Source organism: Narcine bancroftii, chromosome 6 (assembly GCF_036971445.1).
Source record: "Narcine bancroftii isolate sNarBan1 chromosome 6, sNarBan1.hap1, whole genome shotgun sequence".
In the NCBI taxonomy this organism is placed as follows: Eukaryota; Metazoa; Chordata; class Chondrichthyes; order Torpediniformes; family Narcinidae; genus Narcine; species Narcine bancroftii.
The window spans coordinates 71,307,197-71,333,389 of NC_091474.1; the positions used below are offsets into that span (position 1 = coordinate 71,307,197).

At 46.7% G+C, this 26,193-nt stretch overlaps 1 protein-coding gene across 1 annotated transcript in view; it reads left to right on the forward strand.

The window, feature by feature from the left end:
• Window positions 1-1,876: 1,876 nt before the first annotated feature.
• LOC138736195 (dual specificity phosphatase 29-like) overlaps window positions 1,877-26,193 on the forward strand; it is a 30,868-nt gene continuing 6,551 nt past the window's right edge. Inside the window, exons 1-3 of the mRNA XM_069885302.1 lie at window positions 1,877-2,105; window positions 16,151-16,330; window positions 17,014-17,234. Coding sequence (XP_069741403.1) covers window positions 16,152-16,330; window positions 17,014-17,234 — 400 coding nt within the window. The 5' untranslated portion in view covers window positions 1,877-2,105; window position 16,151. The remainder of the gene's footprint in view (window positions 2,106-16,150; window positions 16,331-17,013; window positions 17,235-26,193) is intronic.

Here is a 26,193-nt window from a genome sequence, read left to right on the forward strand (position 1 = left end):
CAATTCTGTCCCTAATAAGGTCCTCCGCATACTCCTGAGCTGATACTGCTTTAAAGTTGCAGCCTCTCGCCAAGTCTTTCAGAGAGAGTATAAAGTCTCTGGCAGACTCCCCTACTGTTGTGACCTGGTCATGAGCCTGTACCGGGAGTGGAGTTCGCGATGCCCCTTACTGTAATGCCTCTGTAAAGTGCTCATTGCCTCTTGGTAGGACCTGGCATCCTGTATAAGGGAGTAAGGGTGGTCTCCCAGCTACACTAACAGCAGCATTAATAGCTCTTTATCTGATGCCTCAGCACCCTCCATGTAATTCAGAAAGCATCTCTGCCAGCGGCCGAAGTGCGTGCCGGCTCCAGGATTTCTGGGGTCGAGCTCCAGCCTATCTGGTCGCAGCACGTGGCTAAGCCGCAGTCTCTGGTCCCTTAGGTAATGTGGGGGAACCCTGGGGGTCGTTCCCGGTGACCACGTGGTCTCTGGGTCTAGGTGTAGCAAGGGCGGACCCTGGGGTACTGGGAGCTGCTGGTAGAGCCTCTGTGGGGCTTGTGTCTGCTGGAGGAGTAACCTGGGTGCTTAGGGCTGTTGGCTGAACTTTGGCTTTGGGAAGTTTGCAGCGGGCTTATGGGGGGATCCCAGTGGTAGCATCAGGTCTCCATGGTACTGGGGAAACTGCTGCTGGGGGTGTGACGGTAGCGGTGTCTGCTTTCCCTGGTTCTGGAGTGGTCAGGAATTCTGTACATACATGGAAATCGGGAGCACAACTTGTGGAGATCCTTCCACCCGTGCTTGTAGTTGCCCCTTTCTGATTGGACCAGGGTTTAGGGTAGGCGGTGCCTGTACCGGCAAACCCACGGGCAGGCAGGGCTCTTGGCCGTTTACCTGCCCTATCGTACTTCTGTGGTCTTCCCCACATTCCACCACAATTCCAGGACAGCGGTCCCTCGCCATCTCTGTCCTCGGATTCATGTGTGTAGTGGTCATCACCAGATTCCATTCCTCAGAAAGAGTCTCCAGGTAGTCGGGAACATGCGTTGGAGCAGAAGCAGCTTCCAAACTAGTAGCTATGATATTAGTTTATTAAATTGTACTGACAATAACCACACCAGCAGTGCAAGTATAAGATAGCTTTAATAAACTAATATGTACACTAAAAGGTCTGAGATCTTGTCTCTCTGCAAGACGAACCTGGAAGGCTAAACTGTAGCTCTGGGACTGCTTTATATACAAGGTCACCAGGATGACCCCTGGTGACCTAGAGGTGCAATTACATATTACCACAGCCCGGTGGAGAGAGCTCCCATCCCACGTGATGGCTCCAGCCCCCCTGATGGAACCTGCCGGGTTCGCTCCTCCCCCGCCTCTGACGGAACCTGCCGTGCTCGCTCCCCCCCCCGCCTCTGAGGGATCCTGCCGGGCTTGCACCCCCCCCGCCCCTGATGGAACCTGCTGGGCTCGCACCCCCCACCCCTGAGGGAACCTGCCAGGCTCGCACCCCCCACCCCTGAGGGAACCTGCCGGGCTCGCTCCCCCCACCCCTGAGGGAACCTGCCGGCTCGTTCACCTCCACCCCCCCCTCTCTGCCCTGCCCCTGAGGGAACCTCTGGCCCAGTTGAGTAACGGCAGTTCCTCCATCGATCCAACAGCAGTTTTTAATAATACCATGTTGAAGTAAGAGCTCAAGCCCAAAGTGTTGGTTATATATCTCTATCTTTGCTATATAACACTGCTGTTTGACCTGCTGAGTTTCACTGTGTTGTGGTGAACTGCTGTCCATCAGTGAATCTGTCTCCTCCCTGTTCTGTGGCTTGACCTGTGGCTCCTCCTTCTTGACCCTGTATAAAGGCTCCAACACCATAACCCCTCCTCAGAAAGCTTGGGTCACAGCACAGGATGACCTTCAAGTTTATTGTAAATAAAAGTCTCTAGTTCTGTAATTACAGTCTTTTATCGATAGTGCGTTTTTATTAATAGCACATCATCCGTCTTTTCCATTTGATCTGTGTGTGTGATGTTTTTAGACAAGTTGCACCTGTCTGGAATCTGTCTCTGCCCATTGGTGAAATCTGACTCTGTGCGGAGTTGGAGCAGTCGGCTCTTGCTGTCGGGCTCAGGTCTGTGACAATATTTTAAAATCTCTTTTTAATCAAAATGTGTTTTCAATCTCCTGCCCCTTCACCCCCGTGAGAAGCGCAGTCTGACGTTTGGGAATTGCCTCCTGTCACCACTGGGATATTTTTAACATCCCAAAGAGGCACAGATACTTGCAGCAGGGAAACAGGCCCTCTGCCACCTGATAACACTCATCCCATTTGCCTGCTTCCTGCCAGTGCCCCGCCAAACCTTTCCACGGTGACAATTGTTCCAGCCTCTGGCAGCTCCTTCAACTCTCTTTTCAATCTTTCACCCCTCATCTGGAATTTATGTCCTTTTTTCAGATTTACCCAATCTAGGAAAATAACTGGTGATTTGTCTTATCTATGCCCCTCATGAATTTATCAACCTCTGTAAGCCCCCCGCCCCACCCTCAAGGGAGAATCATTCCAGCCTAACCAGACTCCTTCTTTCTCAAGGTTTCCAGTGCTGGTGATTTTCTTGTGAAACTTTTCTGCGCGCGTTTCCACCCTAATTCCATCCTTCCTTCAGCTGAGTGTCAGAAACTGCACACAATGCTCCATGTGCCCTCACCAATGCCTTGTACTGTTGGCATACATCATCCCTGTACTCAGTGGCCTGACCAATGAAGCAAGAATGCTAAATACCTTCTTCACTGTACCTGCACCGTTGGTCTGTTTTACAACAATCTCCAGGGCCTGATCATTCACCACATCGGTCAACTGTTGGCTCTGTTTTGAAGGACTCACATTTCTTAACCCTAAAGTGGGGTGAATTTAAATTTTATTACTTTAATCTCCCCATCTCCCTCCAAACACAAGTCACCTCACAATGATTCAAATTAAATTTCATTCTCCATTCCTTGACCAATGCACATTTCCTTAGACATTTCCAGAATTCTTCCCATGAAGTCCACATAAGCAGAGTCATATCTGACTTAGATAATGAGCATCTCATATTCAATGATCACAGCCATGCCCCCCACAGTTCACCAATATTCACATTGCTTCTGTACCCAAAACACACACTGCCTGCAGCCCTTCCTTTGCATGATCCCGTCAATCACAGGATTGGGTGGCCAACACTTGTTAAAGTTATCCAGATGGTGCTACTTAGACTGGTGATCAAGGAACACTTTTGAGGGGATGTGAACAGAAATTGCCTGATGCTGGTATTGTGTCCAAAAACTGGGAAATGTTCAGTATCAAGGTTGTTGCTCTGAGTGGGGAGGAAGTTATGATGCCATCTGCACAGTCCTGAGCAAGTCAAGGATCCAGTTGAACAGGGTCCCAGATCCCTCAGTTTGATTTTTAGCTTTGCTGGTCATATAGTGCTAAATGCTGAGCTGTAGTCAATGAGCAATTGTCTAAGTTCAAAGTTTTTGTCGTCCAGATGGTCCATCGTAGAGTGGCTGTTCACTGAGATGGAACTACTTTTGATCAGCTGTGGTGGTAGATGAAATGAAGTAGGTCAAGGTCCTTCCTCAGTTAGGAGTTGATTTCCGCCATACCTCAAAGTACTTCATCACAATGTGTCGCCGATTTCTTTGGGACTCTATAATTATTTAAATAGAAAACACAGCCCGGGAGATCGTCTCAGAAGAGTTTATTGACAAGGTTAACCTTGGAGAGTCCACAACAGAGACTCTGCCCGTATCAGGCAGAGAACAAGCTTTTCTAACCCAAAACAAACAAGTCTTTAATCAATTGCTACAGGATATATACTTCCTCTCGCACATCACGGTTACAAGACAGATTGAAAAGCAGGAAACATACAAGGACACATCCTTATCACATTCCAACAACTTCATGTGAGTTACTCCCTCACTCTCTTCTGTCTTGGCACCTACTTAATTAAAGTCATGTTACCTTCCATAGTTCCATCCTTGTGGATCAAAGATCTACACCACTAAGGGAGCATCCTCTTTGTCCTGGCGATTGGAGATGTCCTCTTGATACACTCACTGCTGTACCCTTTTTATTGTCTCGTTAACCTGTCCTACGAGTGTGCGCACTCTAACCCACACGCAAATGATCACCATGAGTAAGGCCACTAGGGCCACGAACATAATCACAACAGGGTGCCATGCAAGGTGTAGGGTGGACGAGGCTCTGGGTGACCATCCCTTTAAAATGCCCCACCAGTAATGGACACTAAGTTGTGTGACCTGGTTGGCTATTCCCACCAGCTGTCCCTCCTTGTAAGTCAGGTCAACCTTACCTTGGCTTAAGGTGCGCCCTAGCTTCTGGAGCATTAAGGTGATTTGCTCATTTTCTTTTAGCAACTGGCTATAATTCACTGTCGGCCCGAGTAAGGGGCCGAGATGGGCAGCTCTGTCTTCACTAACCTATGTCATAGAATCTATGTGAAAAAGATGATTCTCCCTAGGGATATGGATTGTGTAGACCTTTTCGAAACAACCATGAACAGGGGGAGAGAGTGTCTTTTGGCCGTTCACGATTATCTCCGAATGCCCGTACGTGCATACTTCATGGGATCGCACCACCACTACAACGGTCCGGTTTACGGCCACTAGCAGCCAAGTGCACATGCCCTCTGTATGTCTCATAGTGCACGGGTCATACAGAGCAGAATGTAGCAGACATAGCATCCCATCAGACCATTGGGCACAAGACTGTTCAGTGTGTGTGCGACCGTCCTCATCTACCCAGGCTCCTTGGAATATTGGCTCCCAGAATTGGGCTCCGAACAGTTGGGGGATTGGCACGAACTGGCACGAGGTGGATGCAATCTGTCCCTTCACCAGCTGCATTGTGACATTGGATCCCCTACGGTCACAGCATGTATGCTACGGGTCTGGGTAGAGCCAATACTGCGTCAGGTTAAACATAACTTTTCAAGTTACCATATGGTGAGAAAATACCTTTCTTTCTAATTCTGCCCGTAGTAAATGAATCAAGATCTCTGAGAGCACACATCTAGTATAGTTGTGCACCACCCTGGTTTCCCCAAAGACATTTCCTATCTCAGCCATCAGTATGTATGTACGGGCATTCGGAGATAATCATGAACGGCCAAAAGACACTCTCTCCCCCTGTTCATGGTTGTTTAGAAAAGGTCTACACAATCCCCACCATGACTACCACCACATCTCCATCGGGCACAGTGAACTCAAAATGGTCAACCAGTTTACCTATCTCAGCTGCACCATTTCATCGGATGCAAGGATCGACAACGAGATAGATAACAGACTCGCCAAGGCAAATAGCGCCTTTGGAAGACTACACAAAAGAGTCTGGAAAAACAACCAACTGAAAAACCTCACAAAGATAAGCGTATACAGAGCCGTTGTCATACCCACACTCCTGTTCGGCTCCGAAGCATGGGTCCTCTACTAGCATCACCTACGGCTCCTAGAACACTTCCACCAGCGTTATCTCCGCTCCATCCTCAACATTCATTGGAGCGACTTCATCACCAACATCGAAGTACTCGAGATGGCAGAGGCCGACAGCATCAAATCCACGCTGCTGAAGATCCAACTGCGCTGGGTAGGTCACGTCTCCAGAATGGAGGACCATCGCCTTTCCAAGATCGTGTTATATGGCGAGCTCTCCACTGGCCACCGAGACAGAGGTGCACCAAAGAAGAGGTACAAGGACTGCCTAAAAAAATCTCTTGGTGCCTGCCACATTGACCACCGCCAGTGGGCTGATATCGCCTCAAACCATGCATCTTGGCGCCTCACAGTTCGGCGGGCAGCAACCTCCTTTGAAGAAGACTGCAGAGCCCACCTCACTGACAAAAGACAAAGGAGGAAAAACCCAAGACCCAACCCTAACCCACCAATTTTCCCTTGCAACCGCTGCAACCGTGTCCGCCTGTCCCGCATCGGACTTGTCAGCCACAAACGAGCCTGCAGCTGATGTGGACATTACCCCTCCATAAATCTTCGTCCGCGAAGCCAAGCCAAAGAAAGAAAAAAGAAACACAATCCATATCCCTAGGGAGAATCATCTTTTTCACATAGGTTCTATGACACAGGTTAGTGAAGACAGAACTGTCCATCTCGCCCCCTTACTCGGGCCGATGGTGAATTATAGCCAGTTGCTAAAAGAAAATGAGCAAATCACCATAATGCTCCAGAAACTAGTGGGGTATGGGTCCATGTTCACATCTGGGTCCAATATCCCAATTCTATCTTCTCCTGCACCGTGTTTCTCCATGCATTTCTGACTCTGATTCCTTCCCCAACCTTAGTCTCTACCTTCTGTATCTTATTCTGTAGTGTCTCAATATCTGCAGCATTCAATATTCCCATTCCAGTCCGTACGCCTCCCAGGACTCCTTCTACTAATTCCCGTTTACCACGGCGTTTAGTCACCTTGACTCCAGGGTAGACATTCTGGCAGGCTCTAGTATTGTCTGAGGTATCATACCGTACATGGAGGGTGAGGTTTATAAGCGGGGACGACTGCAGCACCTTCTGGCAAGTCTCAAAGAGGTGATGTAAGTGTCTGCCCTGGATATCTATGGCCTTGGGGAGTGTTGGAGTGTCTGCAGGGGGGCTAGTGGCTCTCCTTGTGGATAGGAGGTTTATGGTTACTGCTGTGGGGCCCGCCGTTGTTGGTACTGGGGCTCAGTCCTCATCCTCTCGGTAAAAGGCATAAGCATAATTCATGTTGAGCACTCCCTTTTTGCATTCCCTAATCCCTCAGAATAGGTTGGGGAAAACATTTCCCCCCCTCACCATGCTTTGTCCCAGTAGGGATCTGCTTGCTGTTGATGACACCATTCATTCAGCTCCGGGGGGCTCAGGGGTCTAAAGGTCATTGTAAGGTTCCCGGTTTTGTATTGGACATTGTTAGTTCTGGTGATGACCCGCACCCCAGGAACCCTGACTGATCCCCATTCCAGATGATTCTACAATACATAGTGGAGTTGTCCCAGCACTCCTTAGTGTCGGGGTTCTCCTCAGGAAAGATTTCGACTATCTCCTCTGTGGTTACTTCCGTCAATCCCCTCATTATCAGCCCCAGTATCTTGATTGTTGTCCATGCAAGCATTGCCTTTGTCTGTATCATCCCCCCCAGAATAGCTTACGTGGATGCGTGGATCTAGCTGTCCAGTGCATCTAAACATTTTGAATTTTTTAAGGTGGTTCTTGACTAGGAGGACCTAGGAGGGTCCTTTCCACCTTGCAGAGAAAGGAACAGTCGTGAGCGCTTTCACCATTACCTGATCTCCCAGTAAAAATGGGTGGGTGTTTTCCTCCAGCCATGGTCCCTGGGCGGCTTTCATCTTATCTTACATTCGAAGGGCAGTCTCACACAACCCTTGGGCATATGCTAGGGCGCTTTCCTGTATCCAAACCTTGGTAACCTCTTCCGGCATCATGGGGGGTCTTATTCCCGTGCTCATAGGGTGCCCCGTCAGAGCATCGTGTGGTGTCAATTTTGTATTCCGATTTGCCTGATTGCGTAGGGCGTATAATAATATAGGCAAGGCTTCTGGCCAGGGTAGTCCTGTCTCGCCACACATTCTTTCCAATACCCTTTTTACTTCTCCATTTAATCTCTCCACCATACCAGAAGATCGAGGCTGATACGGGATGTGGAATTTCCAATCTACGCCCATTATTTCGCTTACTGCAGTCACTATCTTCCCTATGAAGTGGGAGCCTCAGTCGCTATTTATTCCCTGCGGGATCCCATTCTGGGGAATCAATTCTTTCATCAGAATCTTAGCTACTGTCCGAGCGTCATCCCTTTTTGTTGCGTACACTTCTATCCATCGTGTGAACATGTCAACGATCACTAATAGATATTTAAACCCTCTACAAGCTGGCATGTGGGCAAAATCAATCTGCAAATTCTCGAAAGGGGCGTGAGCAGGGGGAAATTTATCAAATTTGGCAGGCGAGCACCCCCGATGGTTTTGCTGACAGTTCAGACAGTTTCTCACCTGCCGTTCTATGTTGGTAGAGATTCCAGGTGCAAACCAAATTTGCTTTATGTTATGTAGCATTCCTGCCTTTCCCAAATGGGGTTGTCCATGTGCTAACTGCACTATAGGCCGGTACAGGCATCTTGGACACATCACTCGACCATGTTGCCTTTGACCATCTGGCATCCGTGGGTTTCCCACGTATGCCATTCTTGGGCAGAAACCCCCTCCTGTGCAGTTTTCATTTCTAATTCCTGTATCATTTGGTATTGCTCGGGAGTGTTGACCTCTCACTTGAGAGTCATGGGTAACATGGGGTTCTGTTGGCTGGTGACTAGTTTGGTTGCCATGTTGTCCCGCTTATTTCCCCTTGACACAGGATCATTCTGATTGGTGTGAGCCTGACATTTAACAATGGCCAACTCTGCCGGGAGTTGGATGGCTTCTAATAGCCCCTCCATCATTTCCGCATGTCTTATCCCCACTGGCTGCAATGAACCCTCTATTTTTCCATATCTAGCCGAAATTGTGGGTAACCCTAAAAGCGTACTGAGAATCGGTATAGATATTTGCTCTTTTTCCATCTGCCAATACACACACTCTAGTTAAGGCGAACAGTTCCACCATTTGTGCGGTGGTGCCTTCCAGTAGGGCATATGCTTCGATAGTTTCGTTATCATTTACTCTGGCATACCCCACATATAGCACCTTATCCCGGGGCCGGTGTGAAGACCCATCAATGTATAAGGTGATATCTGCTTCTATTGGGTCAGTCTTTAGGTCAGGTCTTGGGCTGGTCTTGGGCTGGTCACAAGCTCGGTCAGTGCCATGCAGTTGTGTCCTTCGTGGTCTTCCTCTTCTGTTTCAGGCAATAGATGGGCAGGGTTGTAAGAACCCGATCCTTTGTAAGTGTAATTGGGTCAGGATAACAGTACCACCTCATATCTTGTCCTTCAGGCTGTGGTGAAATGCTGTGTCGATGTCGAGTTGAGGAGCAGTAGTACGGCGTGATCCGTGACCACCGTGAATGGCCAATCCTGCACCAGCGATACCAATTTTTCTACTATCTCTGCCACTGTCCGCAGACATGGGGGAATCCCTATTATCGTTAATGGGAGTTTGGTGGAGTAGTAGGCTTCAGGCCTCTACCCTCCATGCTGTTGCACCAGCACTCCACAAGCAAATCCATTCTTCTCTGCTACGAATAGCATGAGGAGTTTCTCATAATTAGGGAGGCCCAGAACAGGACTTGAGTCAGAGCCTGTTTAAGATTCAGAAAGGCTTACACTTCCTCCGGTTCTCCCTTCACAGTAACTGCTCTTAGTGCTGCATCCATTTCTCGATATTCTGGTATCCACTGTCTGCAGTATCCCACCATGCCCAGGAAAGCCAGGATTCCCTTTGTTGTGGTTGGTTTGCTTATCTGGCATACAGCTGTTATTCTTTCTGGGCCCACTCTTCGCTCTCCCTCCTGTAAAATATATCCCAAATATTTTACTTCCTTCTGGCAGAATTTTATTATCTGCATGGAGACACGGTGGCCCCGGCAGGCGAGGAGTTGTAGCAAAGTGACGGTATCTTCAACTCATGCAGCATCGTTGGGGGAGGCTACTAGCAGGTGGTCCGCATATTGCAAAAGGGTCGAACCCCCGGGTAGGGCGAGCTCCATCAGGTCTCCTCGCACAGCGGCTGCGTATACCCTGGGGAAGGCGTGTCCGTGTATACTGTTGGCCCTTATAGGTAAAAGCGAAGAGGTATTGGCTCTCTTTTGCAAGTCGTATGGAGAAGAAGGCAGAACACAGGTCAATGACAGAGAAGGTTGTGGCAGTGGCAGGTATGGCGCCACGATGGTGTTAGTGTCTGGGACCCCTGGTGGAGTTGGCACCACAATGTTGTTTATGGCCCTGAGGTCCTGGACAAATCTCCAGACATTCTTGTCCTTCTTTGGTATGGGCAAGATCGGCATATTGCAGGGGCTTTGTGTTTGAACAAGCACTCCCTGTCGTTCCAGGTCCTCTATGATGCCTCGTATGCCTTCAGCAGCGGCTGGAGAAAGGCGATATTGTTTTACCGCTGGCAAGGGTGCTCTCTCCCTCACTGTAACCTTATGCAGCGGAGCAGTATGTACAAACCCCACATGCATATTTGACTGTGCCCTCACTTCCATAGAGACGTGTGCTAGGGCAGCCGGCCATCTATAGTGGATTGACTCTGGCAGACAGGTTCGGCGGAAGGACGCTGGCACTATTTTCCTTCCCAGCCGACTGCTACTGGTGTCAGGGGAGTGAAAGAGGATGTCTACACTGAAGTCTCCTTCTTTCAACCGTAAGTCAGCATATGCCTCGCAAGCCCTTTCTGCCTGGTGTTGGGGTTCACGCAGCCAGCGATCGTGTTTCTGCAAAGTCGTGACCATCTGTCCCACATCTTTCAGCTGATGAGGCCGACGCCCTGCCAAGGTGACCTGTGGGGCTGTGTGTGGCAATTGGAAATGAGATGTCTGGGTCAGGCTTAATTCAGCCTGTGCCCCTATACCCTCTGGTCCGAAAAACAGTTGCGGTCCCACAGTTACCTCCTCAAAGTCTCCTTGTCCCATTATATGTGGGACCTCCTCTCCGGGCGCAAAATACCCAGATGTCACATGGAGGTCCTTTACCTTGGCCACAATTTACAGGACAGCACCCGTGTTTCTGCAAAGTTGTGACCATCTGCAGGGCTGAAAATTCCTGTGGCCTTTGTAATAACCTAATTGTATGAGAAAGGGGTTTGTCTCTAGCCTCTGTTCTCTGTTCATATGAAGTTCATCGTCCGCCATTGTGTGGATGAGCTGATATGCGTGAGAGGTGGGCAAATCCATAAACATTCCCTCCTCTGTGTAGTACAATGTCGCATTCATTTTGCACAGAGCCTGTCTCCCTAATATGGGGACAGGGGTAGTGGCCGAAACAATAAGCTCTTCTTGTATCTTGGTGTCTCCAACCATTAGGGTCATTGGTTGTGAAAGCAAATCTATCATGGGACTACTGGATACCCCAATGATGCCAATTGTCTTATAACTAAGGGGCACTCCCGAGGATGGGGGTACAGAGGACATGGTGGCTCCGGTATCAACCAACATTATACTCTCCCTCTCTCCCAATTTTACACTGATCATGGGTTGGGTCTCTCCGCTGGAGGACAATTGAATGAGGGGAGCTTGTATCACCAGTTCCTCTGAGCACCCCTATGGGTTCGGTTGTCGAAAAGAGAATTGGGATCACTGGCCATAGGTGTCACAGTTCTAGTTCGGGTTAGAGTATGAACCTGTCTGGGGTCTGAATTCCTCCGGGCATCAGGTACCCTCCTTTTGCCAGCCTCTCCTTTGGGATTGACCTACACTCCCGCGCCCAATGGCCCCTTTTCCCGCAGTTGTGGCACTGATCGTTACCCTTATCTTGGGATCTACCTCGTCCTCTTTCTTCTCCCTTCATGTGCATATAAAACTGTCCGGCTCACTTTTCCTTTTGCGTAAACAGTCCTTCCCTGTCCATATTAGCCAATACTGTGATAGTATCTGCCCATTTCTTTCCTTGACAATCCAATTGCTTCATCTTATACATTTTTGCATTTTGGGGCAGCATATAATTCAGGAAGGTTTGTACCGCCAAGGTCTGGTTATCATGTAGGGGCACCCCAGCATTTTCCTCCCAGGTGTTTTTAAATCGAATTACGAATTCCATCATTTCATCTCCCGTTTTCTGGAGACAGTGGGTGACCTCTCTGATATCCCCGTGTCTTTTGGCACTCCGCATGATGGCTTCTCTTCCCCTGTTTTGCAACCAGTGGATCATGGACTCATTCCCATTATCTGTTCTCCAATCCCTATTCTCTCCAGTCGGTACAGTGAATGATTCTTTCACCACCTGCCAATGAGAGCCGTAAGCAGCCTGAAGTAATGACCAGACATCTCCTGGTAGGGGATGGTAAAGGTGGCAGGTCTGGTCCAGCCAGTGGTGAAATCTAATGGGGGCCTTAACAGGGTCAGGGCCACTAGTGATCATATCCCGTGCCTCAGGTGGCATCCAGGGTTTTAAGATTGGGGTGTTGCCTATCATAACTCTAGGGTATTGAGTAGTAGAATCAGGTAGACCAGCTTTGGTCTGACTCCGGGTATGGACCTGCATCCTGGGATCCCCTTCTTCTTCCTCAGCATCCTCCTCCATCCTCGGGAGGTGCCCTCTCACTGGGGGATCCCTGGGCGGCGGGGCCTCATCCGGGGTGCAGACGGGACACTTGCGGGAGCGGGTACGGGTGGAAGTATTGGACCAGCCGCTGCCCCCACTGGCAAGGCAGCTCCTGGCACTTGTTGGTGGCCATAGGCGGCAGCGGTCTGAATTAGATCATCTCATCCATTCCTGTCATAGTTTGTGGGCAATCGTGGATACAGCAGGACAGGTTGGGGGGCCCTCGCGTTCGGGTCGGGATATGGAGGCAGTTGGTTTGTGGGGCTTGAAGGCGATTTACTCTGCGGCAGTTTAGGTCATGGTTGGTGGCACCCTGCCACCTTGGTCCAGGCTATAAAACAGTCTCTAAAATAATTAACATCCCATGTCGGATCCCCTCCTCTTGACTGAATGTCATCTTTGAAGTAGGATATTACTTTTAAGTCAAGTGTTCCCTCATATGGCCAGTCTCCCTGGTACCATCCTTAGAGATCGTTACTGAACGGTATGGCATAGTCCCAGTTACCCGTTTTGTTCATTACGATGTCTGCTGGCGAGCCCGGAGGCTGCAGCAGGTCTCCTACCAGTTCCTTTAGTTTGCGTTGTTGTTTCAATCTTGCCTTCGTAGGTCTTCCCATGGCAGGCTTAGGCTTTATCCCGGGAACGGAACCAGCCGCTCGACCGGGCTCTGTCTCTTTAGTCTGACAATTTCCCATCTGTCTACGGACTTAACAGAATTAGGATACACGAGATAGCAAAGCGACAACAGTTTTCTTCTACCTTTATGCACGTCACCAGTTTCTCTTCCTTCCACGTAGTTGCCCCAGGCTGCTTTAGAGTTCAATTTACCTAAGTCTTATCATCGTCTCACTCCGTCCTTGCAGAGGTCTCGACGTGCGTCTCACTCCGTCCTTGCGGACGTCTCGACGTTCACCTCACCCTTCTATACAAGGGTCTTGGTGTGTGAGCCTGCCTCACCCCCTTTCAGCTAGGTTCTTGGTCAGGGCCGTCGCCTGTTCACTTCTGTCCGTGATCCTGCAAACGAGGATCCTGCTCGCAGCGCCAGATTCTGTCGCCAATTTCTTCGGGACTCACTAATTATTTAATTAGAAAACACAGCCCGGGAGATCGTTTCAGAAGAGTTTATTGACAAGGTTAACCTTGGAGAGTCCACGACAGAGACTCTGCCCGTATGAGGCAGAGAACAAGCTTTTATAACCCAAAACAAACGTCTTTAATCAATTGCTACAGGATATGTACTCCCTCTCGCACAGTACGGTTACAAGACAGATTGAAAAGCAGGAAACATGCAAGGACGCATCCTTATCACATTCCAACAACTTAGTGTGAGTTACTCCCTCACCCTCTTCTGTCTTGGCGTCTACTTGATTAAAGTCATGTTCCCTTCCACACAATGGACGTCAGTGCCACTGATCAGCTGTTGTTGACGCAGAACAACCTGCTCTTCTTGGGCACTGATATAATAGCAGGTGGGAATCCTAGTCTGCAGCAGCGAGTGTTGAAATTTTTGGCGAAATCTCCAGCTAGTTAATCCTTGCAGTTTAAAATATCTGGTCCAAGTCCACTTTTCTGGGCTAGATGATTTCTGACATTTCACCCCCTTGAAGGTTGTTCTTATGTTGGCTTTGGTGACCGGGAGGTTTGGGGATTTATGAGGGTGCATTCCCTTTCAAAGAGACTTTGGAAGGCAATGAACTCTTCTAGCAATGATGTATTTCAATTCCTGATGCTAACTGCTTTCACTATGAAGGAAGTGATGGCTTGCAAGCTTTGCCACAGCTTCTGAGCAACCGTCGAAGACTCCAGCGTTGTCTGCAATTGTCTTTTTGAGATATCAATGGCCTTCTATAGACTATACATGGGCTTCTTGTGTGATTCTGAATCACTCAATCTAGTCTTCAATTGGTTATTGATCTCCTGGATTAAGCATGAAGTTTGAAGAGATTTGGTGTGTCACCAAAGACTTGCAAATTTCTACAGGTGTTTATGAAAACAGCTTCTTCCGCTCCGCCATCAGATTTCAGAACAAATATTAACCTTCGGACACTACTTCACTTTTTCTCTTTTATTGCACTAATTTTATAAAACATCTTGTTCTTACGGAATTGTAATTTATAGTAATTTTGCACTTTTTCTGCACCACACTGCTGCTAAAAAACAACAAATTTCATGATACATGTTCACGTCAATAAACTGAATTCTAATTTTAATTCTGATTAGGGGACACCTACATAGACTCAGTCAGGATATGCTCATCCACACATTTCCTGGTGGCCATTTGTTCATGTCCGCATGGGCCAGTCTGCTCTGTCAGACCAGCTCTCCACAGTCTTCTCTTCTGGTACACTTTCTGTCTGTATGCAGGAAGGAGAAGCAAAGTCAGGCAGTCTGACTTTCCGAAGTGCAGGCATTCTTTACGGTAGTGTAGCAAAGGTCATGGGTGTTTCATCCCTTAGTGTTGCATATGTGGTGGTAGTCATTTAGAAGCTCTTTCTTTAAGATGGCCTGATTGAAGTCCCTGGCAATGATTGAGGTATGCCATACGGTATTAACTAATCCTGGTGTGTCGATCCTCCAGTGATAGTTCCATGCCTGCCTGTGCGGAAATGTAGACAACAGAGGTGAATTCCCTCAGGAAGTAGGTGAGTCAGCATCTTAACACCAAATATTCCAGGTGAGGGGAGTTAGCCTTGGGGCAGTTCGCTGGCTCTCCAGTTCCCCAGTCTGCTCTTGCATTACTCCTGACCACTCTTCACCTGCAGGAGGTGCTGTACTTGCACTATTACCTCTTCCCTCCCACCATCCAGGGGTTCTGTTGAGTCAGTGATTTACTGGCTTTTCCTCTGGATCATTGATCTGCTTTTGGTGTCTCCTCCACATTGGGAAAGCTGGATACACGATGGGAGATTGTTTTGCATAACAGCTCCCGTCAGTCTGCAGGGGCAAGTGTGAGTTTCCAGTCGCCCATCACTAATTCTTTATCCCACTCCCACCTTCCCCTGCTCTGCCCTACATGCCTTGAGGAACAGCACCTTGGCTTCCTACAGACACATTACAACCCTAGGACATCGTGCTGTGCTTATTGATTTCACGAAAGACCCTAAGATCCAATATTATTTTAATGTCAGGAAATAAACCAGAAAATGTGACATTGCACAAAATTTCCTTTGGACTACCGCCAAGATTCACCATCAGCAGAAATTGCCTGGCACCCCTTTCAGTCAGAGAAAGGGAAGCAAAAGAGAGTCTCCCCAGAGTCACTGAGTGTCCCATGGATTCACCTCCAGCCCTATTGCAGCCACACAGTCTTCAGATCAAACCATCAGCAGGCCAAGGTCCAAGTGCCTACTTCTGACATAATTAGTAAGCCTCCAGCAACCTCTCATATCCCTGTTCCAATACCTGGTACCCCTTTAGCCAGACTCAAGCCAGTCCACAGCCTGGTGTGAGTCCTTTGACCACAGTCGCCAGCAGCCCACGTGCCTTTTTAATCACAGGTGTGGATTTACTTTTGTATTGATTTATACTTTTATCCTGTTGGCCACTTTGTTCTGCTTTCCATTACAGACATTCCCTTCTTTCTCTCCTCTTCTAATTTTTACGGTCCAACAGAGGTTGGTGACTGGACATATTGACTGTTTGTGTCCCCACTGAGGTCACCTGCCTGTTGAGTGTTTCTCACTTTCTCGTCTTTTGCTGAACAAGAAATTGTAAGAGTGAATTAATTATGTAAATGTCGTAACGATTTTCTTGATGACCAATGCCCATAGAACCACCTGCAATCACATAATAGATGCTATTTTAGAAAATAGATTCGCTGTGAGTTCATGAGTTAAATGCTCAGATTTTGTCTAGATTTCTGTAATATTTTGTACCAGACCCTCAGGATATTCAAAGAACCTCCTTCCCCCTAATAGGATGCTTTCTGGCAGTTCCAAGACCCGTAACAAGACAAATCCCTACGCCATGGTGAAGGTGGATCCCAACAGCGATTATGTTACACCAGGAGCATTTGAACTGGAGCGACTATTCTGGAAAGGTTCCACAAAATTCACCCATGTCAATGAAGTTTGGCCTGGCATTTACATAGGAGATGAGTAAGTTCCACATTAACCTCCACTGGGATTCAACTGATGTTGCTAATAAATGCATGAAAGAAACTTAATTTTCACTAAGTGAATAACTGAAAATTGTTTAACATCTCACAGACTGGCATCATCTGACTTGGGACTTGGTGACTTTCTTTATGTGGACTGTGAGATGATGGATGATCTTTTGCCTCAATGGCATTTTCCTGCATCTACCATAGACATGAGCAGGAGAGATGAGGCTGTGCAGAAAGAATTTGGGGAGTTTGGTAATAAGTTGAAGAGTGGGAACTCTGGGATTGTAATCTCACGATTACTCCTTGTGGCATATGCCAGTGAGGCCAAAAATAGGACAATAGTGCAGTTAAATGCATCACAAAGAGTTGGTTCAGGAGTGTGGGCCCTTTCAGGACAAGCGGAATGAACAAGGACAGATTTCATCTGTATTGGAGGGGCACCAATATTCTCACAAGAACATTCACTGGTGTTACTTGGGAGGCTTTAATCTTGGGTTTCCCCCAGGTGCTCTGGTTTCCTCTCACCCTTCAAAATGTACTGGGGTTATAGGTCAATTGAGTGGCACGGGCTCGTGGGCTGAAAGGGCCAGTCACCATGCTTTATGTCTAAATTTAAAACATTTAAAAGCTTGAATATCTTCCACCTTGGCTTCTTAGTTTTATATTTGATCATAGAGTGACAGCATTGGACCGGTATACAGTGGAAAAGATGGGGTTCACTCACATCCTAAATGCAGCCCATGGTCGTTGGAATGTGGATACAGGAGATGAATACTATAGAGATATGCCCATTGATTACTACGGTGTGGAAGCTGAAGACCTGCCAAGTTTCAATCTGAGCGACTTCTTCTATCCTGCAGCCCAGTACATTGATAGAGCTCTAAACACACCTGGCTGTAAGTAAGACCAGACATTTTTGGCCACAGTGAAAATCGCACGAACCTTGGGGAACAAAATTATTGTTACGTATCTTTCCACCAGTTGTCCTCAGCTAACTTCCCAACTTCAAAATGGAAAATGGAACAGAAATAATTTAATGGCACAGTTAAAATTAAACATATCTTTTTTTTTGGTTTTTTTTTGTAATTCTTTATTTATCGCACTATGAACCATATCAACCATCTCTTTAAATATTCACAGTGACATTTTCTCTTTTTTTCTCCCATCCCTCCTTTCCCCCTTCCCACCCCCCCTCCAAAAACAGTAAATATTGAACATATAAAATACAAAAAACAATATCTTTATACAAAAGGAATACAAACAAAAAAGATGTATCATCTACTTATTCACATTAAATCTGATTGTGTTCATCTTCTTATCATTTTAGGTGGTGGTGGTCCTAGGCCTGCTCTTTCTGCCGTATTCCATATATGATTCCCAGGTTTCCCCAATCATTATAACTTTGTCTTTTAAATTATATGTAATTTTTTTTCCCAATGGGATACACTTAAACTTGGTTATATATTCCCTTTATGTTTATAGTCATTTAGTCCAACGTGGCCATCTTATATCTTTATTTTCACTTCTTTTCCGCCTCTTCACCACCTCCATCCCCTTTTTTCCATTACTGTTTTTTAAGTTTTCCTTTTTAATCTCAATAAATGACAATGCATTTAAGACATGAAATGCCCCAACAATCCCCACAAGCAATAACCCTTTAATCCCAAATGAACCTCCCCTCCTTGGATTCCCTCCTGTCCCTTGACGGCAACCACAACTCCCCTTTCCATTCGGTTTGTGAATTTACTTGCAAGCGTCAACCGATTTCGCAGTGACCATTATTCTCCCACCCCCCAGTCCCCCCCCAGAGAACACTATTTTCCTATACTTATAACAAAGCACTCTTTTTTTTCTCCTTCTTCCCCTTCTCTTATCCATCTTTAAATCTTTATGTATACATGATCATTACTTTATATTTATTATATATTTTTGTATATTTTCTTGCCGGTCATCCTTCTTGTCACTCCTCCTCTCTTCTCTTATCCTGCAAATGTTCAGCAAATTCTTGGGCTTTCTTTGGATCTGAGAACAGTCTATTCCGTTCCCCAGGAATGAATACTTTGAGTACCGCTGGATGTCTTAATATAAAGTCATACCCTTTCTTCCATAAGACTGTTTTCGCCGTGTTAAATTCCTTCCACTTTTTTAAAAGTTTAAGCTTATGTCTGGGTAAAAAAATATTTTTTGTCCCTTATATTCCAACGGCTTATTATCTTCTCTAACCTTCTTTCTTGCCTGCTCCAGTATGTTTTCTTGTCGTATGTCTTAGAAATTTTACCAATATGTATCTTGGTTTTTGATGTGGTGGCAGTTTCGGTACTCTATGCGCCCTTTCGATTTCTATTTCTTCATGTGAGTCTGTTATTCCCAGCACCTTCGTGATCCATCCTTTTATAAATTTCTTCATATCTGACCCTTCTTTGCCTTTCAGGCCCACTATTTTTATGTTGTTTCGCCAACTGTAATTTTCCAATATGTCAATTTTTTGTAACAATAAATCTTGTGTCTCTTTAATTTTTTTCACTCTCTTCCGACTTCCCTCTTAAATCATTTATCTCCATTTCTACAGCAGCTTCTCGTTCCTCCACATTTTTTACTCTTTTCCCTATTTCAGTTATGACCAACTCTAAGCTTTGCATTCTGTCTTCAGCTCCTTTCATTTTTCTTTTGAACTAAATTCTAATAATAGCCATTCTTTTAATGACCTCATTTGTTCTTCGAAAAAGGCTTCAATGTAAATTTTGTCCTATTTTACCTTCTTCTTTCCTTTGAAATTCCTGGTCTTCTTCCTCCTCTTCTTCTGTGTCTGTATCTATGTCTATGTCATCTTCTTCTCTTCTCTGTATCTTTGTATCTTCATCCTTCTCTGGTGAGCTGCTTCTATATCCTTGCTGGGCTTACAGCTGCTGTGTCTCCTGTTGTTGGGCCTCCCACTGCAGGTCGACCTATTGTTGGGCCTCCCGCTGCAGGCCGACCTGTTGTTGGGCCTCCCGCTGCAGGCTGACCCGTTGTTGGGCCCCCTGCTGCAGGCCGACTCGCTGCTGGGTCTCCTGCCGCAGGTTGTCCCCATGCCGGTTGCCCCGTTGTCACTCATCCTCTTCCCACCCTTCGTTCTCTTTCTCACCGTTCTTCTTTACTTCCCCCAGCCGAATGCCCCGATACTGGGCGTCTCTCAGCTGAGTCCCTCTCCCATCGGCGTTGAGCTTTTCTTTTACTTGTGCACTGTGCATGCGCAACTCTTCGCGCATGCACAGTTGCGCACCTCTTCTTGGCTCTGAGAGCCATTTTTTAAGTCCGCTGGTCGGGAGGACACCGGTCCTCTGGGGACTCACCAACACCGGAGATCGGCTGCTCCTCTCCACGGTGGCTCTCTGCTCCGACCTGCAGGTAAGACCTTCTTCTTTCTTCTCCACTGATTTTCCTTCTTCCCTTTTCTCTGTTTTTCTTATTTTTTCTCTTTTGGGTGCCATTTTCTGTCTCCTCTCTGTAATTTTATCTTTCTCTTCCTGTATTTTATGTTTATTGAACTCTGCTTTTTCACACTTTTTTTTTCTTTTCTCTGGAAAGGGCTGGTTCCACCTGACCAGCCACTACTCCATCACGTGTCTCCCCTAAAATTAAACATTTCAAAGTTATTTGGCCCTCTTCAAGGATAATGAAACAGCACATTGTTCTAAAGCAGCAGCAAAGGGCTATTGGTCATTTATTGTCATGGAAACAGAAAACTGGAAATTGTGAAAGTGACAGAGGGCATCAGACTCATCCTAATGTGTGGGGAGTGTTTCAGATAAATGGTGGATACAAGTGGGATGAACCTGGACGAGAAAGAAAGATGTTCTGGAGGGACCAAAGCAGTTGATACACAAAAACCTCTTGATCGCAAGCAGCACCTGTATCACCTCTCCCTCCTTCAGCTGACTTCACCACACTTACACTGTGCAAATATTTAACCTCCATTCACTTCCTGGGAACTGACATGGGATTAATTGATGAGGATGTTGCCAGTTCTTGGGGACCTGAGCAACAGGGAGAGATTGAGCAGCGAGGAATTTATTCCTTGGAGCACAGGGGGATGAGAGGCGGGCAACCTTTTACCAAGCATGGCCAGATGGTGTGTCAGTAGTTGAAAGGTGGGCTGCACTGATGTGACCACAAATAAATAAAAATACAAAGATGTATTTCAGGTCAGGGAAGGCATCTTCAAATCTGGAAATGCACCAAAAATGATGTGAGTCATTAAAATGACACAATATTTTAAAAAAAAGTAAAAAAGGAGAAAAATTACTCACAATGAAAACAAAATAATTTTTGTGAGAATGGAAAACTTGGTGGCTGCTTTCCAAGCTTTTCTCAACTTAATTGTACAATTACTGTTAGAAATTAAAGGAAAGGCATGTTCTAAATTCTAAGTTCCTAAAAAGGAGCGGTGGCAGCCATGATCAACTAAACACGCTCATTAACAATTAAGAATAACTTTGTAATATTACACTCTTCACTCTAAAAAAAACACGAGCAGTATCAAGCTACACTTTACGGGACTACTCCCAACCATATCGATCGGGAGGTTTTGATGCATTACCGGATCTCCTTAGATCTTGTGGAGCTCCTGTTTCATCCTCCTCCACATTCAGACATGACGTATCTTCCTCCTCCTCCTCCAGTAATGGTGCCACCAGATTTCTTTTACCTTGTTCCACAATAGGAGATGTGGGGATTGCCTGGGCTTCTGGACAAGTCACGAACAGACCCAGTGGACTCACAAACCTTCTGAGTAGGATGGGTCCAGGGTTCATTAGCCAGGAGAGCAGTGAATTTTCATGGGATGAACGGCATTGGAATGCAAAATAAAAATATTTATGGGGCATAGTATTTGTTGTATACAACAGCGATCTTTAGGAGTGCAGTAACTCGGGAACCACCAGTTCCCAATGCTTCTCAAACTGTTTCCATGATCTAAGGGCCAAACAGACTGCCTTTTATATAATGCAGTTTAACCTCTCTACCTGTCCATTCCCAATTGGGTGGTATGGGTTAGTATGACTTGTGGCAACTCCCTTCTGGGAGAGAGAATCTTTCAGATCTTTAGACACAAAGATAGTGCCTCGATCAGAGTGTATGTAATTTGGCATTCTGCATAGGCTAAACAGCAGATCCAGGCATCTGGTCACTGTTGTAGTATGCCTATTGGGACATGGAAATGCAATTTTTCATCAACTATTGTAAGTAGATATGGGTTACACGAAGCTGTAAGTAAGAGGCCCTTGAAATCAATACGAAGCCACTCCATAGGTTTAGTTGCTTTGATAAGCGTCCCTCCTGGTGGATGGTAGAACTGAGGCTTTAGTTCAGCACAGACCCTGCATGAAGCACACGTCTTGACATCATCTGTAGAAAAGGGGAAATTCTTTGCTGAATGCAGAAGCCGAGTTATTACGGGATGACAAAGTCCGTTGTGAATGTCAGCGAGTATAGAGGTGGTAAAGGCTTGACAAGTTTAAACCTGACTAAATGTGTCAGGGACCATGTTCGCTTTCCAGGGCGGTACTTTATTATGTAACTAAAATGCTGCAAGTTCCAGCCTCCATTCTTGATTCTTTGTGTCCTTTTTCTTTATCTTTGTTTGCTTTTTACTGTCAAACATTTCACTGCCACTGAGCTCTGATCAGTAACCAAGCTGAAGTGCCGCTGTGCCAGAAAGTGGCTCCAATTGTGCACTGTCTAAATGATGGCAGTCGCTTTTTTCTCTACAATGTGGTCGTGCACGCCACTTCCTTTTTAGCGTCTTTGACATGAATGCAATAGGCTGCCCTCCTTCGTTAAGAACAGCAGAAATAGCTCCATCAGATGCGTCACACTCAAAGGGTAGGTTTTCCTCCACCGAGTGCAGGGTGGCTTCCTCCAACTCTCTCTCTTTAGTAAGTTAAAGGTGTTCAGGGCCTTTTCCTCCATTGGAATTTACCATCAGTTCAATCTTGTTAGAAAACCCATGAATCCATTTGGCATCATAAACAAAGACCCCAAGCACCCTTTTTAAGGTCACAAATGTTCTGGTAGAGGAAGCTCTTGTGGTTGATGGTCACTCAGGATCTGGCTTAATTATACCCTTCCCCCACATGGTAACTGAGGACATTAATGGGATTCACAGACTCCACAGTCTTAGGAGTCTCTGACTGATGGTCTTCAGGAATTTATTTACATTTTGATCATGTCCCTCTTGTGTATGTCCACCAAGAGTGATATTATCACAGAAAAGGAAGGCATCTTGCAGTTCTTCTACTCTAACTTGTCCATAGCTCGCTGGAAGGCAGCTACCCCCCATTTGTGACTCCAAATGGAATCCCTGCAAAATTGGTATAAACATCTATTGGCTTTGAGATCTGTAAACTTCTTATCTGACTCTTTCAGTGTCACTTGGTCGTAGGCACTTTTCAGGTCAAAGGTAGAGAACACACTATATTTTGCAAGTTTGCACACAATTTTGTCAATTCTTGGCAAGGGCTAAGCATCCATTTCTGTGTATTGACCAACTGTGAATAATTCACACATATTTGCTTCTTGTGTCGGTGGGTAGGATCCTTCACCCTACCACTTGGGCTTGCCATGGTGATATACATGTCTCAATTCTGCCGTCAGAAAGCAATTGGGGAATTTCCTCTGCATTGAAGTCCTGATCATCTTTGCTAAAGCATCTTGATTTGGCAGCAGTTGCTTTACAGCTTGATGATAAGTTTGGAAAAAGGGATGGCTCTTCTATTTTTGCTGTTATCAATACACAGTCATGATCTGCACCATTCACAGTTAGCTCAGACAAGGGTCCTCTATATTCAAATTTCACACTCAGATGCTGACACTGGAAGTCCTGGCCAAGTATTAATTCAGAACATAAGCCTTCAGTACACCAAGTCGTGTGGCAGTGTATGACTGGCTAATAAGACTAAGAGTTAGGTCAAAAACATATCCTTGGGAATTAGAGTTTAAAGTTTTCTGACCCATAGTAATGTCTTTACTGGATGGATGAACCTTTAGTTTTAGGTCCCGCATGACTTTCTTGCTGATGTAACGCTCAGTGCTGCATGAATCCAACAGAGCACTTTACCTTTTACCATTCACAGTCACAAAGGTTGCGGCTTGAGTACATTAGTAAGTGTAGCCAGTACCTGAGAATTGACCACCGTTGCTTCTGAGCTTGGTGAGGCCATGGATTTGCACATCCAGACATAATGTCCCTTCTTGGCACATTTATAACAAGTAGCCTCACCTGTTGATTAGTTATCTTGTGAATGGTAAGAGAAACCACAGAAGAAACACTTCCAGCTGGTTTCTCAAGAGCAGCTGGAAGGTGATCAGGCAGCCCTGCTAAAGAATTCTCCTCACATACCTGAGGTACCTGTGATGGTTCAGGGTTCACTACTGCAGCTGTATGGGCCGCCGGGGTAGCGTATGCATCAATATTGCGTTGACCTATGCCTAATGCAGAAGCTTGGTTATAAGCAGTCTGTAATCCAATGTTTTGTTTTCTAAGAGACGCTGGCATATTGCAGGTGAAGCAGTGCCAGCGATGAACGCATCACACATTGCCTCGTTTCCACTCTGCTCCACACCATGATCTCAAAAATTACAGTTTCTCTTTAACTTTTCCAACTCCCTGAAGAAATCATCTCATGATTCTCCAGGCTTCTGCTGCCTGGCAGCCAGTAAAAATTTGGCAAAAACTTCACTAGGAGTCTTCACATAGAAACTTTTCAATTTAGAGATAGCTGAGTCAAAATTTTCACATCCTTCTATGTATTCAAAAATGTTGCAACTCCCACAGCCCAGTAGTGTTCTGTACTTGTTTGGTATTTTGTCCCTATAGTTGTCGACATAGTTCATGAAAATTGTACGCCAATGCCACCCCTCCACGGCAGCTGTCGGTGAGCTGGGGTTGATGTCTAAGTACTTGGGACTCCATGCCTGACAATTAAGTTGAGTAAATTGTTGTGAGAATTAAAAACTTAGTGGCTGCTTTCCAAGCTTTACTCAACTTAATTATACAGTTACAGTTAGAATTTAAAGGAAAGGCACATTTTAAATTCTAAACTCCTGAGTTTCTCCAGCAGATTATTTTTTGAACATGAAATGTTAGAAGAATCAGATTCAGAGTTTATTGTCATGAATAAATCATGAAATTTGGTGTCATTGCTTCATAGTGCAAACATTTATATATACCATCTTACAACAATAAATAAAGAGTGCATGAAAGAGTGAGGCAGTGTCTGTGATTCACTGATTATTCAGGATTCTGATGGCGGAGGGAAAGAAGCTGTCCTTGTACCGCCAAGTGCTCGGATTCAGGTTCCTGTACCTTTATCCTGATGGGGGTCTTTGAGGATAGAGGCTGCCTTTTAAGACTCCGCTTCAGGTAGATGTCCTCGATGGAGTGAAGTCTGGTGCCTGTGAGGTCACAGGCCAAGTTAATAACCCTCTGGGTTTTTTTCTTATCCTGAGAGTTGACACATCCATACTAGACAGAGATGCAACCAGCCAGAATGCTCTCTACAGTACACCTATATAAGTTTATCCTACCTGGCCGGCAGGAGATTCACGCTCCTCACAGACTAGCGGGCTGTGGCGTTCATGATTAACACTACCCACAAGAGCAAGATCAAGAACGACAAGATCCTGCGCTGGAGAGTCGACCTGGCAACCTACAGGTACGACATCCAGTACCGCCCCGGGAAGCTTAATGACTCCCCCGACGCCCTCTCTTGCACCTGCGCGTCTATGCATGACGACAGGTTGAAGGCATTGCACAAGTCCCTCTGCTATCTGGGGGTCACCCAGTTGTACTATTTCGTTAAGTCCCGAAATCTGCCGTGCACCATCAAAGACGTCAGGGACCTGACCAAGGCCTGTCGGGTATGTGCAGAGTGTAAACCCCGCTTCTTCCGCCCCCCTCCCACCGCATACCCACGTTGTAAAGGCTACTCGGCCTTTCGAGCGTCTCGGCATGGACTTCAAAGGGCCCCTGCCTTCTACGAACCGAAACGTCTACTTCCTCACTGTAGTGGATGAGTACTCATGCTTTCCTTTCGCCATCCCTTGTCCGGACACCTCCATGGCCACCGTCATCAGGGCCTTGGGGCAGATTTTCACCATGTTTGGCTACCCCACCTTCATCCACAGTGACCGGGGGGTCTAGTTTCCTGAGCGACGAGCTGCGCCAGTACCTGACGGCGAGGGGCATCGTGACCAGTCGCACGACAAGCTATAACCCGAGAGGCAACGGGTAAGTGGAACCCGAGAATGGGATGGTCTGGAAGGCAGTCAAAAGGGTGGGCCGTTGAGTACTGGCCACCCTACCCGAGGCACTCCATGCCATTCGGTCACTGTTGTGCACGGCTACCAACGAGACCCCTCACAAACGTCTCTTCTCATTCCCCAGGAGGTTGGCAACTGGAATGTTACTCCCAGCATGGCTCACGTCCCCGGGACCAGTGCTTCTGCGTAGGCATGTACGGACACTCAAGGCCAAAGCCCTGGTAGAGCAGGTTTTCCTCCTTCATGCAAACCATAACTACGCTTACGTTAGGTTCGGCAGTGGCAGGAAGGACACTGTCTCAACCAGGGACCTGGCACCAGCAGGAGCACCCACCACACCACACCACCCTCCAACCCAGGTTGACGCTGACCTGGCATACATTCCCGTCCCCAGGCAGCTATGGGGCACGCAGGGCCTCCTTGCCACCAGGGGCCCGCTTCAGCCTTAGGAGACGAACCTGCCCCCCCACCCAGCCAATACTACCCGCATACGTCGAACCCGGCCACCCCTCCATGTGACACCACACCAGTCACACACACCCCTGCTGCCAGCCC